Below are 16,505 nucleotides of genomic sequence, written 5' to 3'. Positions count from 1 at the left end.
CAAGGAGAGTGAGAGAGAGAGAGAGAGAGAGAGAGGGATATTCGCATGTTTATGTTTTATAAAAAAAAATTACTGCTTTTTAGCACAGACTTAGAAGCACCTGTTATATTGTGTGTTATATAGGCACTACTGAACAGACAAGTTCATTTGTTGTAAGAGTGTCCCTTCAGGTAAACAAAACTTCTACACACATGCAGTCTTGATGCAAACTTGAACACTTAAAAATACAAGAAATACATAATAAATAGACAAGAAGTCAAGAGAAAAGACCGCAAGCACCTTATAAATAGTGCATGGATTGTGGACGTACGTCCAAAAACAACAGCCTGCGACTGTCTGTAAGTGATTCAACAATAAAGCAGTTATAATAGGAAGATATGGCAACCGTGCGACCAACAACACTTCCCGAGCCACGCCCCCTTTGTTTAATATCACGCCCCTGGCTTTACTGCGCAGTTTGCTTGAAATGCGTCGTATGTGTGTTGTGTCAAGTAGTATAATTCTCTTTTAAACAGTGTTGGTCGTGTTGGTCATTAAATGACTAGTTTATAACAATAGCAACGGATGATCTTCAGATGCGTAGTAAACTGATACACGTTGGATTTTCCTGGTGAGGCAATAAAACGCGAACTTGAACTTCTTCCTTTTAGTTTGGTATAGAGGCGAGGTCATTGACTCATAAATGTTTGTACTCACGGTGTGCATTTTGAAAGACATTAAATGTAGGCTAAGTTGCCATTACTTTGCCTGGAAGTGTTCAGCTGACCAGCTGAGATTGGAATAGCCAGTGAACCTATTTGCACATCTGCACAATATTACCTGATATTGCTTACTAGAACGTTAAAACTCTAAAATATTTACAAAAATGCATAACCAATAATGTTTTCTCTTTTTCAGTTCTTGTGTGGTACCACTTTCCAGTAAACATGGCCTGGTCTTTAGGATGTTGCAAAAAAGAAACACCCCTTTGAAGAGACGAACGCTGACATATTTTTTTCAACAGTATCAGAAGACATTGCAGGATTTTGCAAGACATGTCCCAATCAAAAACAGACACTGGAAAGAGGGCAGATCAAATTTGTCTACCAAGCCCGAAGACTACCCCATGGGCAACAGCAGGTCGCAGTCTGTCATGTGAACCAATCATCAAATCCATCATCCAGAGGCGCACACACTCCTTTCCATCTCCATCAGAGAAAAGGGTGTTCAGGTGCCGACCCAGAGTCCGGTTTGTGGACTCTTTGGGGTTGGAACTAGAAACTGTCAAGGTTTTTAAAAGTGGGGAGGACCCGTTTGTTCCAGAGCATGTTCTCTTTCGACTGTTAGTGAGCGCAGAGTTAGCCAAAAAAAGTAAGGGGATGGAGATTTCCCTTTCTTACCTGAAACCCATGTTCTCAGTCCAGCCAGGTGACTGTACATACTACACCGAGCGTCTGCATTGCCAACAAGTGTGTCTGGAGCGGGTATTGTGCTATGAGCCTGGCATAATAGGCATAGTTCAAGTTGTAAACTTGGCATTTGAGAAGGAAGTGAGTGTGCGCTACTCTTTTACAAGCTGGAAGAGTTTCTCAGAAACCAAAGCTTACTGGGTTGCAAGCACATCCATTTCAAATGGGCCCTGCTGTGACACTTTTCAATTTAATCTACCCGCTCCTCCATATATCCTTCACCCTGGAGCAGTGCTGGAGTTTGCCGTTTGTTATAAAGTAATGGGCATGCAGTTTTGGGATAACAATGGTGGGCATAATTACAAGTTAACCTGTAACAGTTATAACCTGCCTGTGCCAAAGGAATGTGAAGACAGCGTGATACACTTTATCTGAAGACACAGAGAGTTAGATCAAACTATTTTTCACTAAGTTTCACTTTTATATTTTGCTTGCAACCACCAGCATTTTCACTATATGATATACAGTGCTAACCTTCTGAATGTCTTGATAATTAATTTGTAAATAATAACTTGAAGCAATATGAAATATGGGATTTTTTACTTTAAGTGCTGACTGTTTAACTGGACTGACAGTATTACTCTGGGTTGATTTGAAAACGTATTGTAGTTTTAAAAAGTGCCTTTACTATATATTTGTAACATTTCAAGTTTGCACTTACTTGCACTTACCTATTGTCAGTATGGTAATTTTCATAATACTTGTGGATATTGTAGACACAGATGTTGATACAAGTAACTAAGGATGGGTAATCCCACTTGCATTAAAGAACTGATAAAAAATATTCAGCCATTCTTTTTTGCATCGCATTGTCATTCACATAAAGCCTTCCAATAAAGCCATATTACTGTTAACACAGAAATTGCTCTGTATAAAGTGTTGCAGAGGTGACAGTTTTTTGTAAAAGTCATGTCTTGCATGTTTTAATAAAATTCTGTTTATTATACCGACTGCTGTCTCAAATGTGTACCCATATGGAATAAAAGTGTAGTCATGGCCATGATTAACTACAATAATCGTCTTTTGTTTTTATTTGTAATAAAGCCATGGTTAATTTTCATAATGCACAAATCATTAAAATATTTCCAGTGCGTTTTATTTTGTAAGATCTGTGACTTTTTGGTATTGAAGAAATGCTTTTTTACACTGTGTATTGTTAATTGAGAAGCGGTTCAATCGATTCACTGAACAGATCTGACTTTTATTATTATTATTAATAAAAATATACACTTGCTGATACGGAATACAAAAGTGAAAAAAAAAATATGCCAAGGAAAAGTGCAAGTTCAAGGTTCAAGGATGGGCAAACTATACACAGCAATTACAATTCAGGAGAGATAGAGAGAAAATATATTACAAATAAAATTAAAACATTAAAAGAAAATTTTTCTCCAGTCAGACGTAGCCAGCATCGATTTTTGCTCAAGCACGCACACGTCATCTTTTTCCCGCATTATCAAACCACACCCCATTTAAACCGTCAAAAACGAAGCTAATCTCTCTGACAAATTATTTTGAGAGAAAGTTGACCATTTCCGTCTCGTGCTTTTATCTTAGCGTCGTTAATTTCTCATTATTTGTTAATAATATAATTTTGCGTCTGTCATAATCTGAGGTAAGATCTGAACACTTAGCACTTAGCCATAGATACGATTTAATATAATAATTAAATGAAATATGATCGCCTTCAACATTCATTTGTATGGTTATGTCTGTTATTTTGTGCAACAGTAATTTTGCTTTCTATGCTGTAACGTTAGTTTAGAGCCTTATTAACTAAATTTACTAATCCACTAACAGCATAATTTGAGCAAGTTAATATATTGAATTTGATGAACTTAATACATTGCATAAACATCGTTTTGTTACTTTAATTCATTTTAATTAAATTCAGAGAAATATGGGGACTAACATTTAAATGCATATGAGTCCTCGTCTTTCCTGTTTTCCTTGAATTATCTGCATCTTATAAGATTCATGTTTATGAGCTCATATTTAATGCCTTCAGCATCTAAAACAAGTCGTGGATGTGGCTTTCAAACACAACATTTTTCAAGATCTAGAAAAAGTCGTACAAAATTAAAGCGAGGAGGAAACCACAATAAAATGTCCCAGACAATTCATGAACAAGCTGGATAAGCTTTTCATCAGGGTTAGTTATGTATTTGACATTGCATGCATGACTTAACTGAATAAACCTCTTCACTGGATTTATATGTAGTGTCTTTGATTATATGTTCTTGCAGGAAATTGATCTCGGAAATGTGGACAATGCTTGTCTGGTGCTTACTGTTTAACAAAAATATGGTGAGATGCTTGTGTTTCCAGGTGGTGGAGGAATATCTGTAATGATTGCCCAGGGATTTGTCAAAAAGATAAGTGTATATTCAATGTTTCTGTTCTATGTCTGTTTTGGTGAAGGAGAATAATTTTTTTTTGCTTCAAATGTATGTTTACATGGTGCAGTGGTTCGAGAAGGCCAGAAAGATGTGGGCGAAGGAATGGTCATCAAGAAATGAGGCTACGATAAAGCTGGCTGAAGGCTTCTTTAATATACTGATGGTTTGTAATGGCACATTTTTGGGGTAAATTGAAATGCAACAACCATTTGCTATGTTTGATGTAAACACTGGTTCATATAAACAGATTTCAGAATCTGAAATCAGACTGGATTGGATGTTAACATACCTATTGGCAGCACTCAAATGTCACCACCTATTGGTGCTATCTGAATTGGCAGATGTAAATGCAAGGCAAAGAGAACACAATCAAAAAAGTGCAAAAAACCTGTGTATTCCCTCAGGTACGAAGTTACACCATCAGTATGCATGGAAGTAATCCAAAAATTAGTAATTACATGTCACTTGATCTGTGCTTACCCAGACTTTTCCAGAAATAGAACACTGAATTACAGGACTCAGGGCTCGACATTAAGCTTTGACGTGAGCTTGTCCTTTCGGACAAGTAAATCAATCATTCACTTGTCCGAGTGGAAAAGTTACTTGTCCAGGGGGAAAAAGTGTTTTTTGTTTGTTTTTTGGCACAAATGTAAATTATTCTGAAGCAATCTTATCAGTGCTTAATCAGGTATTACTTTAATCAGCACATTTTTTATATATATCTGGCTTAAATTGATTGCTGTTACATTTTTTTACTTTATGAAGGACAATATTTTCCTAAACTGATTAAATGTACGTCAGATTCTTACATGTGATCAATACATTAAGTATAAGTAAAAAATAAGACACTTTATGATTGTTACTATTCAAATGAAATCAGTATCAACAAACTCCATCTGTCCAAATGCATAAATAATGTTATTAAATTAATGTTTAACTTTTTTTGACATATATGAAGTGTTGGAAAAATACACTGATACTTTAAAATATGATATTAAATTACCAGTAGGTGGTAATTTAATTCAACCAATTCATTCAAATGGCGAAGACTCTGATACTGTCAATACATTGTCCGTTATTAGTCACCGTTTACACGGAAAGTAATAAAATCAGAATCATTCTCGCCAAAGTTTCGGTGCTGCCCAAGTTATTGTCTGTTTATTATAACAAATTTGGTTACTTGTCCGGTCAGTCAAGTAAAATTTTCTTTCACTTGCCCCTTCACAAAATCCACTTGTCCCGCGCAAGCGGACAATCGTTAATGTTGAGCCCTGGGATGTATGAAGGATTATTATTTACTCTTATTGACAGGCAGCAAGGAACTTCAAATGCTATTCTGGAAAAGATTCCAATGAAGCTGAAAAAGAAAAAGAAGCTCTTGTCAACTCAGGAGGCGTCACCTATGATGTATGTTGAATGATGGTGCATTATCACTCTCCTTTGCCTTAAGAATTTAACCATACATTTAAAAGTCCCCTTCTTGCACCTATAGATACATTTAATCTGGAAAGTACATGTAGGGGTGTGAATATGCTTGTATTTTAAATATTCAGTGTTTTGTGTTTTTATAAGGAATGCAGTGGCCAGGCAAATCCTCAGAGGTGAAGGTTAGTGTTAAAATACATTGTCATGAGTATACTTAGGGTCTATTCACACCAGGAAATTCCCCTAGTTCACTTGATTTGGTCCGGACCAAACATTTTTTAGATTTATTTTGTTTAGTGTGGTTCGTTTTCACACTGCCCTTTTTGCAAGTCAACCAGAAATTAAAAATCAGGAAGCTTGAAAACAGGTTAATCATGGAGATGTTTTGTAGTGCATGTTATTATTTTACTGATTTTCTGTTATCAGCCACAAAGGCGATATGAAGACTAGGGCTAAAGCTAATGATTATTCTGATAATCGATTAGTTGGCCGATTTTCGATTAATCAGATTAAACCCCCTATTTTCTTTATTTTAATATACTGAAAAAAACCAAAAACCTGTGACTGATAGTATGAGCGCAGTCTCGAGGGTACCCCCGGCCTGCGAGGGGCGATGGGGGTATATGACGAGCGGGGCCGAGAGCCATGGGAACAGGAGCGAGGCCGGTGGAGTGATTGTGAAGCGGGAGCAGCTGCTGAGGATTCCACTTGGTCTTAAAGCCTTCCTCGAAAGTCTATGTACACAAATAACAATGATTTTCTTAAAAAAAAAAAAAAAGATGAATTATCAATTTTTTTTTTATTATGGTCTTGTGAAAATAATAATATGGGCTGCAAGAAAATAATGAATAGAAAGTGTAGGGCTGCTGTGAGTGCAGACAGCATTTCAACTAGTAGCATGACATGGGTGGTAGTTCTGTTTAGCTTGTGGGGGTTGAAAAATAAAGGTGTTAATCTCTTGCTATTTCGTATGGAAAGTGTCTTGTGAGGGTTTCAAACTTGCAAAGAAGGTTTGCAAAATAGGACTAATGCTGTCTATTTTGGTTTTAGGACAGCATTGAAGAAAGGTTTTGATCCATTTCATCTCCGAGCAACACACAATAGTCTTTAGTTACTAAATGATTCAGTGTTTTTGAATGAGTCATTGTTTCAGTGAGCCATTTATAAAAACAGTTACTTGCTTCATTTATTGAATGAATCAGCCTTTTCTACGAATTGTTTAGATCAATGATTCATTCATTAAGACAGTGACTTGCCACCACCTACTGGGGGTTTAATTTCATGTTTGAAAGTGTCATTGCATTTTACCAACTTATCAAATTTGTATGTAAAAAAAAGTAAAACTTTAATCTAATAATATTATTTATGCATTTGCAATTTTGAGTAAATGAATTTATGGTACCTATCTTCATTAAAAAGTCTGAGTGAATACATCTAAATTGCACCTTAGATGCAGCTTCTGTGTTTCCTCTGCAGTGGACAGATGGAGTTTGTTGATACCGACTTAATTTGAATAGTAATAACCATATAGTGTCTTATAATTCTAACTTAATTTGTTGATCAAATGTAAGAATTGAATGTAAATGTAAGAGGTAAATGGATGCATGTACATTTAATCAGTTTAAATATTGTCCTTCATAAAGTTAAATAGTTAAAAAGCAATCAATTTAAGACAAATGTCAAAAATATGCTGATTAAAGTTATACCTGATAGAGCACTGATGCGACTGCTTCAGAATAAATGACATTTGTGCCAAAAAAATGACCAAAAAACACTTTTTCCCCCTGACAAGTAACTTTTTTACTTGGACAATTGACAAGGAAAAGCTCATGTCGAAGCTTAATGTCGAGCCCTTGTATGTTATGAAGCATACTAAGGAAATGCCATTGCTGATGTGAACATATTTGAATGATTTTAACTTTATTTTATTTATTTGTGTACAAGATGACAGGATTGTCCCAGACTCCCAACCAGTGAGAAAGAGAAGCTCATAGTGAGTGTTTTTTTACTGACATTTCACGTACAGTTTCTCAACTGTTTTACATTGTGTCCATTGTAGAGATGATTCTGTCTGCTCAGTGCTCACAACATAATGTTTGCTTGTTTGTCTATGTTTTATGAGTAACTGATCAGTTCAGCAGCTCCCTGGAGCTTGAAGTCTAGTAAAAGGAAAATCTGGATCACTGCTGACTTGGCAAAAAGACTACTCTTAAAACAACACTATATCAGGTGAGTTATCGGCAGAGATATTAAACTACAATACATGACTCCTGAAAACTTAACTGTGATTGGTCAATCACTACATTCTGTGGTTTTTGTTGTTGTTGTTGTTGTTGTTGTATTATTATGACCCCTATACTATAATTGACTGTTTGAACCTATTTCCTACATATCTGTGCTAGTCTCATGTCACTTTTGACTGTGCAGTCTCATTCTCACATAATAAAATATAATAATTAAGCCTCATTATTACTCCTCCATCCCTTTTTTGCACTACTATACAGGGAGGCAAGAATGAGTCAGTTCATTAGATCCTGAATCTTTTAAAGCTGAATCAGTCTAATTAATTACTCAGCAAATCTGTGTGATTGTTTACTGAATTTACCCTGAATGTTCCTACTTCAAAACCAGTATTTTATAGGAAACACTGTTCCTGATATGATGTCACTATATGAATCAGGTGGCTTTGTGTAACCTGGCTTTCTGTGTAATTATCTCCAGATGGTAGTTCTCATCCCCCTCCTCAGAGTCTTTCCCCGGCACAGTGCCCTGACCCAGAAGCAGCTGCACACACAGCAAGGTACAGATGGCCATACAGACCAGAGAGGCTCCTCACTGGAGCCCAGGACTGCAGGTCAACAGAAATGAATTGTAGAGAAATCAGTGAAGTCCATTGATGCTAGACCTGCACAACAGAGAAGGAAGAGTAGTGAAGTTCAGGGTGACGCATCTGACCATGAAAATGTGAGACTCTAAGTAGGAATAGATGTCTTAATGTTATAAAGAAGAGCAAATATTAGTGTTTGCAAAGGCAGGCATTACTATTACTTGAACTTGGAGTCAATTTGTTCTAGGCATATTGAGATGTAGCACTAGGAGAGTATGTGGCTGATGCAGTTTTGAATCAGACTTTGCTTTGTGAAAAAGAAGTGTGCTTAATTGCACTTGTAGTGTACTTCAGAACTTATAATAAATAGCGTGTTGAGAGTATTTAAATAGAGTGCACTCATGACTAGGTCTCTTAATAAACATTACACTTTTTAAATAAGTGACCATTTGTAAAAATGTAAAATCGAAAGTTATCTGCTGTAAAGTGCACTTCTTTTGACATGTTAACGAACATGCTTAATTACTTGTAAAGACTTGATTATAATTTAACTTTTTTAACTATTTGATAGTTAATATATAACTAAATTGGTTCATTGTTACAAATGTATAATTACAAATATTTTTAAATATATGACGTGCCAGTTTCAATAGAAATTAGTTAAAATGCTTGTCAGTTCATTCAACGTTATATTTTGAACCATATTTTAAAGTAATTATGGAATTACATATCAAGAAGTACTTAAGGCCTACTTAATTGGGTAAAAAAAAGCACTCTAAAGCTCACAAAGCTTTATTAGAAATAACACAATTAAGTGTTAGAAAACATTACATTCAATTCACTTTTTTAGTTTTATATATATATATATATATATATTCTTAGTATTTTTTTAATGCATTATTTCACTAATAATCACTCTTTTCTTTTTAAGTATGCTAAAGAGTACTTCTTTTTCACAGGGGATGTCCCAATTTCATTCCTTTCTCCCCATGATTATCTGTTCTATCTCTACTATGCTGTTATTAAAATACAGTTATTTACTGGCCTGTAAATAAAAGAAAACAAAGCACGGTTTATTATATAGAACTGTGTTTTTTGTTGATGTTCTGAAGATGGCACGTGCTGCAGATGTTATGGTGAATATGATATCAAGTCATTATAAGAGTCCTGCAAAGCATCATACCATGAACCCGTTGCCTAGTTTAATATTGCATCTACTGTATAAACAGTCGACACAGACTTACCTTTCATTCATTGCCCACATTTTCCTCTGTCCTCCCATGCAATCACAGTGTTACCTTCACTTTCAGAAACCTGCTCAATAAGAGCTGCTGTCCATCCTCCACTGTAAGTTATTTAGAAAGAAAGAAGCATTTGCAATGTCAAAACAATACATCTACTGTAGTTTAAAATGTGATGGGGGTTTTTTTCTGCACATTGTGTTACAGAAGAAAAGTCAAGAGTTCAAGCTTTCACAAAGCACATGACATATCCAAGAAGGAGTTCCAGCAGCTTGAGTATTGCATTTTTTTTCCCTTCACTCACTGAATAACTAGGGATATTTCGTTTAAAATTGCTTTTATATTTCACTGAATTTACTGTCTCCTCAGGGATATTTCTGTATTTACGGAAGGCAGGCATAACATTAGTGTGGTATGGACATTAATAGCTCTGAATGCAAACTAAATAAACACTATAATATTAAAAATATATGTGTTTAACAAGTGAACCTAAAAGCAGAGTTCAGTTCAATCATTCTGACAGTTAAAATCTCTCCAAAGAAATCCTGCATATCTGTGAACATGTGAATGCACTATACACACCCGATTCCCAAAAAGTTGGGACACTGTACAAATTGTGAGTAAAAAAGAAATGGAATTATTTACAAATCTCATAAACTTATATTTTATTCACAAATCACCAATTCCCCCAATGCTGCGGCGAAAAATTGTGAAGCAATATCAGAAAGGAGTTTCTCAGAGAAAAATTGTAAAGAGTTTGAAGTTATCACCGTCTACAGTGCATAATATCATCCAAAGATTCAGAAAATCTGGAACAATCTCTGTGCGTAAGGGTCAAGGCCGGAAAACCATACTGGATGCCTGTGATCTTCAGGCCCTTAGACGGCACTGCATCACTTACAGAAATGCTACTGTAATGGAAATCACAACATGGGCTCAGGAATACTACCAGAGAACATTGTCGGTGAACACAATCCACCGTGCCATTCGCCGCTGCCGGCTAAAACTCTATAGGTCAAAAAAGAAGCCATATCTAAACATGATCCAGAAGCACAGGCGTTTTCTCTGGGACAAGGCTCATTTAAAATGGACTGTGGCAAAGTTGAAAACTGTTCTGTGGTCAGACGAATCAAAATGTGAAGTTCTTTTTGGAAAACTGGGACGCCATGTCATCCGGACTAAAGATCAGTTCAGAAGCCTCAATTTTTATGCTTGTTTGTGTTACAACCTAGGCTGTCAAAGCAAATGTGAACAAAAACCTGTTCAGTGATACGGACACAGACAACATGATGGAGATTAGCTGGTTAAACCCAGCCATGAGGAAACCCAAGCCCAAAGTGGCCGACTACAGCAGGCAGCCGGTTAAGCCCATCTTTCCACCAGCTGACTCTGCATGTATGCTACATCAGTCTCTGTATTTTAGAGATGTCTCTTATTTGTCATCTGCAGAGGTTAACTCAACAGTGATGATGGGTGCTAACTATTTTCTCTCCCTTTCATATCCTCTTGTACCAGTAAGTCTCTTATCCTTTTTTTTCTCAGTTAAGTCGCCATACACCTTTGCCTTCACCACAACCAGTGAAAGAAATCAAGCCAAAGCAGGTAAGGACAAATGCTCCATAATTTCCCAGAGGATGAATTAAAGGGATTATATTCTACACTTTTTAGCTTTTTTTTGTCACTTTTATAATATAATATCAGAGTGCGTGTACATAGTAAATTAACTCTTTTTTTTTTTTTAAAGAGCAACCAAATTTTAATGTATATATGCCTTTGTACTTAGGTTTATTACACTTTTTTTGAATTAGCAGTATTTTATTTTCTGCACTAATATTGATAGTAATGATTCACTTTTCTCTTGGATTGGTTCAATAATAGACAAAGCAGAAGAAAACCTCAGAACAGGAGAATAAATGGCAGCCAAGCATCAATAATAAGAAAGCCACAGGACGACCTCAAAGAGCTACAGCCTTGACCAGAACCTACAGAGAGTCGTCTGACTCGGACAACCAGTCCAGCCTTTCAGAAAGTGAAAGAGCACCACCCCCTAAGGAATGTGGTTTTCAGCACAGTCAGATCACTGGGATCATCATTAATTCTAAATGCCTTTATTTAAAGTTTCACATAAATTCACTTCCAGAATAAAAATGTTGTGATCATTTAATCTCCATGATGGCATTCGAGATGTTTATGTCTTCATCTTCAATCACAAAGAAATTAAGGTTTTTGAGAAAAACATTCCATGGTTTTTCTTCACATAATGGACTTCAATGGGACCCAATGTACTTAAGGTCCAAATTGCAGTTTTAGTGCAGCGTCAAACAATCCCAACCGAGGAATAAGGGTCTTGTCTTCCAAAACAATCTTTCCTTTTCTATTAAAATCAAAAATCCTCAAAAAATTTCTTTGCAACTGAAGAAAGAAAGTCATGAACATTTTGGATGCCATCGGTGTGAGTAAATTTTCAGGAAGTTTTTATTCTGGAAGAGAACTAATCCTTTAAGACTTTCAGGGTCTAGACAGACTAATGATAAAAATCCTGATGATCATTATGTCTCCGTCTTTTCCTAATAGAAAAAAGCAATTGGGCCACACTTCAGCAGAATGTCCCAGCTCAAGCCACAGAACAAGGAGAAAAGAGAGAGAAAACCCCTGTAGACACAGCGAAACAACAAAGTGAGAAGAATGTACAGAAAAAGGCGAAGATTCTGCGAGATCAGAGGAATGATAAAGGCAAGAAGAAGTCTAGTCCAGATCATCTTCCAGTGAAGAAGTCGTCATCTGCTCAGGAGTCGCCCAGCAGACCAGGAATCTTGGACTGCGAGATCCCTCTGTTGAGAAGATGAGATGTAAGAATTAAACAGCATTAAATTAGTTATTTGTATTTTTTTTTATAAATGTATGGCTGTCAATTAAAATGTTTATTTGCAAAATGTATATGTATATGTCAGGGGGCATTAATAATTGTGTTAATTACTGGCACTGAATCACACTTAATTTATTTGTTTTATCGTTCCGTCTTTGACAACCGACATGGTTTTATATTTTATGTTGAAATACAATACATTCTGTCATTTTAAGTGTGGCTTAAGTGTCCAGATACTTTAAGGGGCCACTGAATGTACTAATAATATTGTGCCTTGAGAGAATTACTGATGTGTTCATTTAGCAAAAGCAACTGCTTGTACATTCTACTTTCTTGTAGATACATCTTTGTCTTTGTCATTACCTCTCTGATCTAAAGATCAGCAAGTTTATAAGTCCGCCCTTGTCCTCTGTCCCACGCCTGCAGGTTGAGCTGAGTCCAGTTCACTCTTAGGCTAAAGTTCACATTTATGCATCAGCTAGGCATGGTGCGAGGGTACCAGCTTACAAAAAAAATCCCTTGTGGTAATACCAGCCATTCAGAACATATTTGATATACATCCATGTAAAGCTAGATTGTAGACCAATGAGATTTCACTCTGGGCGGAGCAACTAAGCATGATGCAGCACAATTTAGAGAAATGTGATTTATCATTTGATGCTTTTTTATCGTATATAAGGCAAGTCTCTATATAACATATAGCACATTACTGAATATTTAGATTTTAAGTTTAGTTTAACTGAATGTGCATCTCATTAACTTTCTCAGACACAAATGAATCCTAATCCTGACTCGATATTGTTGATTCTGATGGGAAAATCTTTTTTTCTCCATTTCCTGATTAAGAAACTAGATTGCATGTGATTCTGTGATTGATATGGTGTTGCTGTGCCTCAGGCTCCAGTATTAAACTGCTGATGAAGGATCAGAGCAGCTCAGAGGAAGAAGAGAAGGACATAGTCACAGAGAACAGGAGAACAAAGAGAAGTTACCAGAAAGGCCTGAATAAAAGGGCCAAGGAAACAATAATATCAAGTAATGATGAGAGAGAAAGTGTTTCTGTGCACAAAAATAAAGCTAAGAACACACTGTTGATCAATGTACACAAGTAATGTTTAATGTTCAAAAGTTTCAGGGTCTGCATGAAAAAAACAGAAGGAAAAAAACTTTTAAAAAAATCTTATTCTTATCAATGTTGAAAACAGTTGTGCTTTTTAATATTTTTGTGAAAACCATGATACATCTTTTTTTTCAGGATAGCCTACTTTGATTAATAGAGCTTTTTTGCATTTAACAATTATGTCACTTTTGAAAAGTTTCATGCATTCTAGCTGAATTTTTTTTTACTTTAATGTAAATATAAAACATTTAATGATTCGGAAGCTTAGCTGTCCTTTACCTCTAAGTTCACTCAAACTATTGAGCTTGAATGTCCTGACTAGTGACTCATGGGTGTGTGTGTGTGTTCCCTCTAGCTGAGGAAGTGGAGACACTGTCATCTTGTACGAGGTCCAGTTACAGGCATACCAGTGTGGAGGCAGACAAGGACCTGACCTGACCCAGGATGCTCTAAATACTCTACTCTACATACTCTGTCAGTGTCCAAGTACACCAGCACAGGTCAGGCATGACCCTTGACTCAGAAGAGGTCATGTTTCCACCCTATAACAGGTCTGATACTTAGCCCTTTTGTCGAGTATTTTGTCGAGTATTTAGAGGCTGGAGAAAGTTAAACAAGTCCTAGTGCATGAAATAGCAAAAAGTAGACGCTTATCAGGAGAAAGGAAACAAGAGGTGAAAATATATAAGCTGCTGCACAAACATGAGATGAATGCCATAGATTTCCCAGCTCAAATGTAATTGTAAACTTATCTTCCCTTGATAACTGCTCTGTTCGCATAATATGTAATCACGACCTGTTTATGACTATAAAACAATCCATGGGTTGCGCTGGGTTGTAGTAACAAACAGGATTTTCCTGCCAACCTAACAAGATCTAACATGGGGAAAAACAGAAAGGTTTATGCAATCCTGGTTATTTCTTCACCCTGTAATGATATTATGCAAAGAATCTTTTGATTTCTTCAGAGCTTTAAAAAAAAGGGCATTGTAAGTCATGTTTCAGAGAATGTATCTATCTCTCTAGATTCAAACAAAGTAACTGATTGATTGCTTTGAATAGTTCTGTTTACAAAGGATTTGTAATGTAAGCGCTTGTCTTTCTCAGTCTTGTTGTTTTGTCTCAGATTACAGCAGTTAAAAAGCACCATTCAGACTGACATGTGTGAAAGTCTAGAATATGAGAAACAAATCTTCTTTGTGGAGGTGAGGAATTGAACCTTTTTTGAGTGTGCTCCAGCATGGTTCAATAGTTGTATTTGGTTATGTTTACACTTCAAGCCATTTTAACCTTTGATTGTCTTGAATAGAGACCTTTTTGCTCTGTTGCAGACGTCTTTAATGAAGAAGAACATGAAGTCAGTTCAGGAGCGTTTCTTCAAAGAAATGGTGAGAGGCCGAATGGAACAGATATTTTGTACATAAAGTCACAAAATTCTGCAGGACTGAATTCAGGTTTTTTGTCTTTGCTTACACCATTTACTTATTGTTTCATAGTTGAGACAGATTCTCTGCAGTTATCTATTGTTCATAAGTTTGGGGTCAGGTTTTTTCATTTATTTATTTATTTTAGAAAAGAAGAACGCATAGAATTGATCAAATGTAACAGTAAAGACATTTATAATGTAATTTATAATACATATTTTTATTTCAAATAAATGCTATTTTTTTTTATGATTGATTTTTCACAAAAACAGGCTGAAAATTCAGCTTTTATATATGACTGATTTTTAATTTCGATAAATGCAGCCTTGGAGAGAAACTTTTGAACTGTAGTGTGTATATAAAAAACAACTCAGAAGTATTTCCAAAATTGTATTTTGAAGACAAGTAGTGCTTATAAAGGTTTTTTTTTTTTTTTTTTCAAGTGATGAAATGAACAACCCTGTTCAAACTGACTTTTGTACAGTAAATATGAAATTCATTTATAGCAGGCTTATTAACACTCAAGTCTTTTTTTTTTTTTACTTTCTTTTCAGAGTAGAGCTGGTTACATGTACCCAAACATTTACCCAGACCTGATTCATCTTTTCTTAGGGGTCATTGAAATGCAGCCCAGTTCTAAAAATATCAAAAAGTCCGCTGCTGCTACACTCTGTCAGCCTCAGGTTAAATATATCTGCAGCTGTTCTTCAGGTTTCTCCAGTGGCCGTCTGCGGTGGAGACGCAGCCTCTCGGCCACCACTCGTCCCCAGGGCGCTGGAAGAATAAGTGAATCCCATGAATGAAGCCACGGCTCTGGAAGAGGCACCTCCAGGATTTTATCATGAACGCCGCTTTCAGCATTTTCTTCACAGAAGAAAACCACCTCTTAGGGCCTGTGAAACCTGATGGAGAGGAAAGAAATCAACAAAGGTGACTTTCGCAATCACAACCACGTTATGAATAGGACAAGGCTGTTGCATCAATCAGTTATTTTTAGTAAGATCTTGCATAAGAGCTCTAATGGCCTCTAATGTCATGATTATATCGAGAGGGACCTGTTATCCAAAACCACTCATGTCAAGGTGACACATATGCTTTTTAAATGCAAACACATTTGTGTCCCTGTCTTTTTTGACCAGGCTGTTTGGATTTTTTGGATCTAAAAATAGTGCAGGCACATCTGTGAGTCCTGTACATGGATACTGACCTTGTTAAGTGTTTGCTTGAAGCATGGACCTCCATCTCAGTACTTTTGAACTCGTTTAGCTCTTTACGGATGGCTGCCTGTGGAATCGCAAATAAAAGCCACTTAAGCGCATCCTCCTGTAAATGTGCGCGCCCCATAATTAGTCAACCGAGTCCGAGAGCAGGAAGACTACTGACACAAATTAGATAGCAAAGATTTGCTGACATCAGCTCTTTTCAGGGTTCGAATGGGTGCTTGAAATCCTAGAAAATGCTTGAATTTTAATGTAGTGTTTTCAAGGTCTGAAAAGTGCTTGGTTTTTTTATAAAGTTGCATTGGTTTCATAATAATTTGCTATTTTACTAAATAGTTAACTTTTTAGATATGATAAAATGAGAAATAATTTTTTACTTTTTCATAAAACATTTAAATAAAAAATGCACTGGAGTCTGCATGTGTGGCTGTAGTGTGATCTACCAGTCTTTTTTGATGTGCACCCTATGATGGAACAGAGGGGCAAGCAGATGATCAAGTACTAATGCTGAAAACGCATTCGTACACTTCATTGT

The 16,505-nt window shown here is 36.2% G+C and overlaps 1 protein-coding gene, 2 long non-coding RNA genes and 1 pseudogene across 20 annotated transcripts in view; 3 read left to right on the top strand and 1 right to left on the bottom strand.

The window, feature by feature from the left end:
• Positions 1–911: 911 nt before the first annotated feature.
• Positions 912–2,398, top strand: LOC127944189 (protein phosphatase 1 regulatory subunit 3D-like; annotated as a pseudogene).
• A 548-nt stretch (positions 2,399–2,946) lies between these two features.
• On the top strand, positions 2,947–3,824 carry LOC127944830 (uncharacterized). Its single transcript, XR_008150462.1, has 3 exons — positions 2,947–3,063; positions 3,457–3,600; positions 3,695–3,824. It is a non-coding gene; the product is annotated as an uncharacterized LOC127944830 (long non-coding RNA).
• An 8-nt stretch (positions 3,825–3,832) lies between these two features.
• Positions 3,833–16,505, top strand: part of LOC127944829 (uncharacterized) — a 36,847-nt gene continuing 24,174 nt past the window's right edge. For 3 of the 15 annotated variants that reach the window (XR_008150449.1, XR_008150448.1, XR_008150450.1), the window contains exons 1-12: positions 3,833–4,010; positions 7,217–7,501; positions 7,994–8,072; positions 9,410–9,446; positions 9,548–9,616; positions 10,883–10,942; positions 11,219–12,189; positions 13,104–13,241; positions 13,682–13,877; positions 14,453–14,531; positions 14,658–14,714; positions 15,305–15,680. This is a non-coding gene — a long non-coding RNA (uncharacterized LOC127944829). Of the gene's footprint in view, positions 4,011–5,158; positions 5,255–7,216; positions 7,502–7,993; positions 8,073–9,391; positions 9,447–9,547; positions 10,736–10,882; positions 10,943–11,218; positions 12,190–13,103; positions 13,242–13,681; positions 13,878–14,452; positions 14,532–14,657; positions 14,715–15,304; positions 15,681–16,505 lie in introns of all 15 variants that reach the window. The other 12 variants (XR_008150454.1, XR_008150452.1, XR_008150451.1 and 9 more) reach the window with 12 other exon arrangements.
• The window catches only part of LOC127944828 (phosphatase and actin regulator 3-like), a 58,028-nt gene continuing 56,474 nt past the window's right edge, over positions 14,952–16,505 (bottom strand). For 3 of the 4 annotated variants that reach the window (XM_052541133.1, XM_052541132.1, XM_052541135.1), the window contains exons 11-12: positions 15,958–16,034; positions 14,952–15,652 (exon numbers count right to left, since the gene is read on the bottom strand). In XM_052541133.1, the coding sequence (XP_052397093.1) occupies positions 15,637–15,652; positions 15,958–16,034 (93 nt within the window). In that variant the 3' untranslated portion in view covers positions 14,952–15,636. The remainder of the gene's footprint in view (positions 15,653–15,957; positions 16,035–16,505) is intronic. The other variant, XM_052541134.1, reaches the window with a different exon arrangement.

Source organism: Carassius gibelio, chromosome A23, assembly GCF_023724105.1.
Source record: "Carassius gibelio isolate Cgi1373 ecotype wild population from Czech Republic chromosome A23, carGib1.2-hapl.c, whole genome shotgun sequence".
Lineage (NCBI taxonomy): Eukaryota > Metazoa > Chordata > Actinopteri > Cypriniformes > Cyprinidae > Carassius > Carassius gibelio.
The sequence above is the reverse complement of the archived record's forward strand: the minus strand, read 5'-3'. Positions and strand labels throughout refer to the sequence as shown.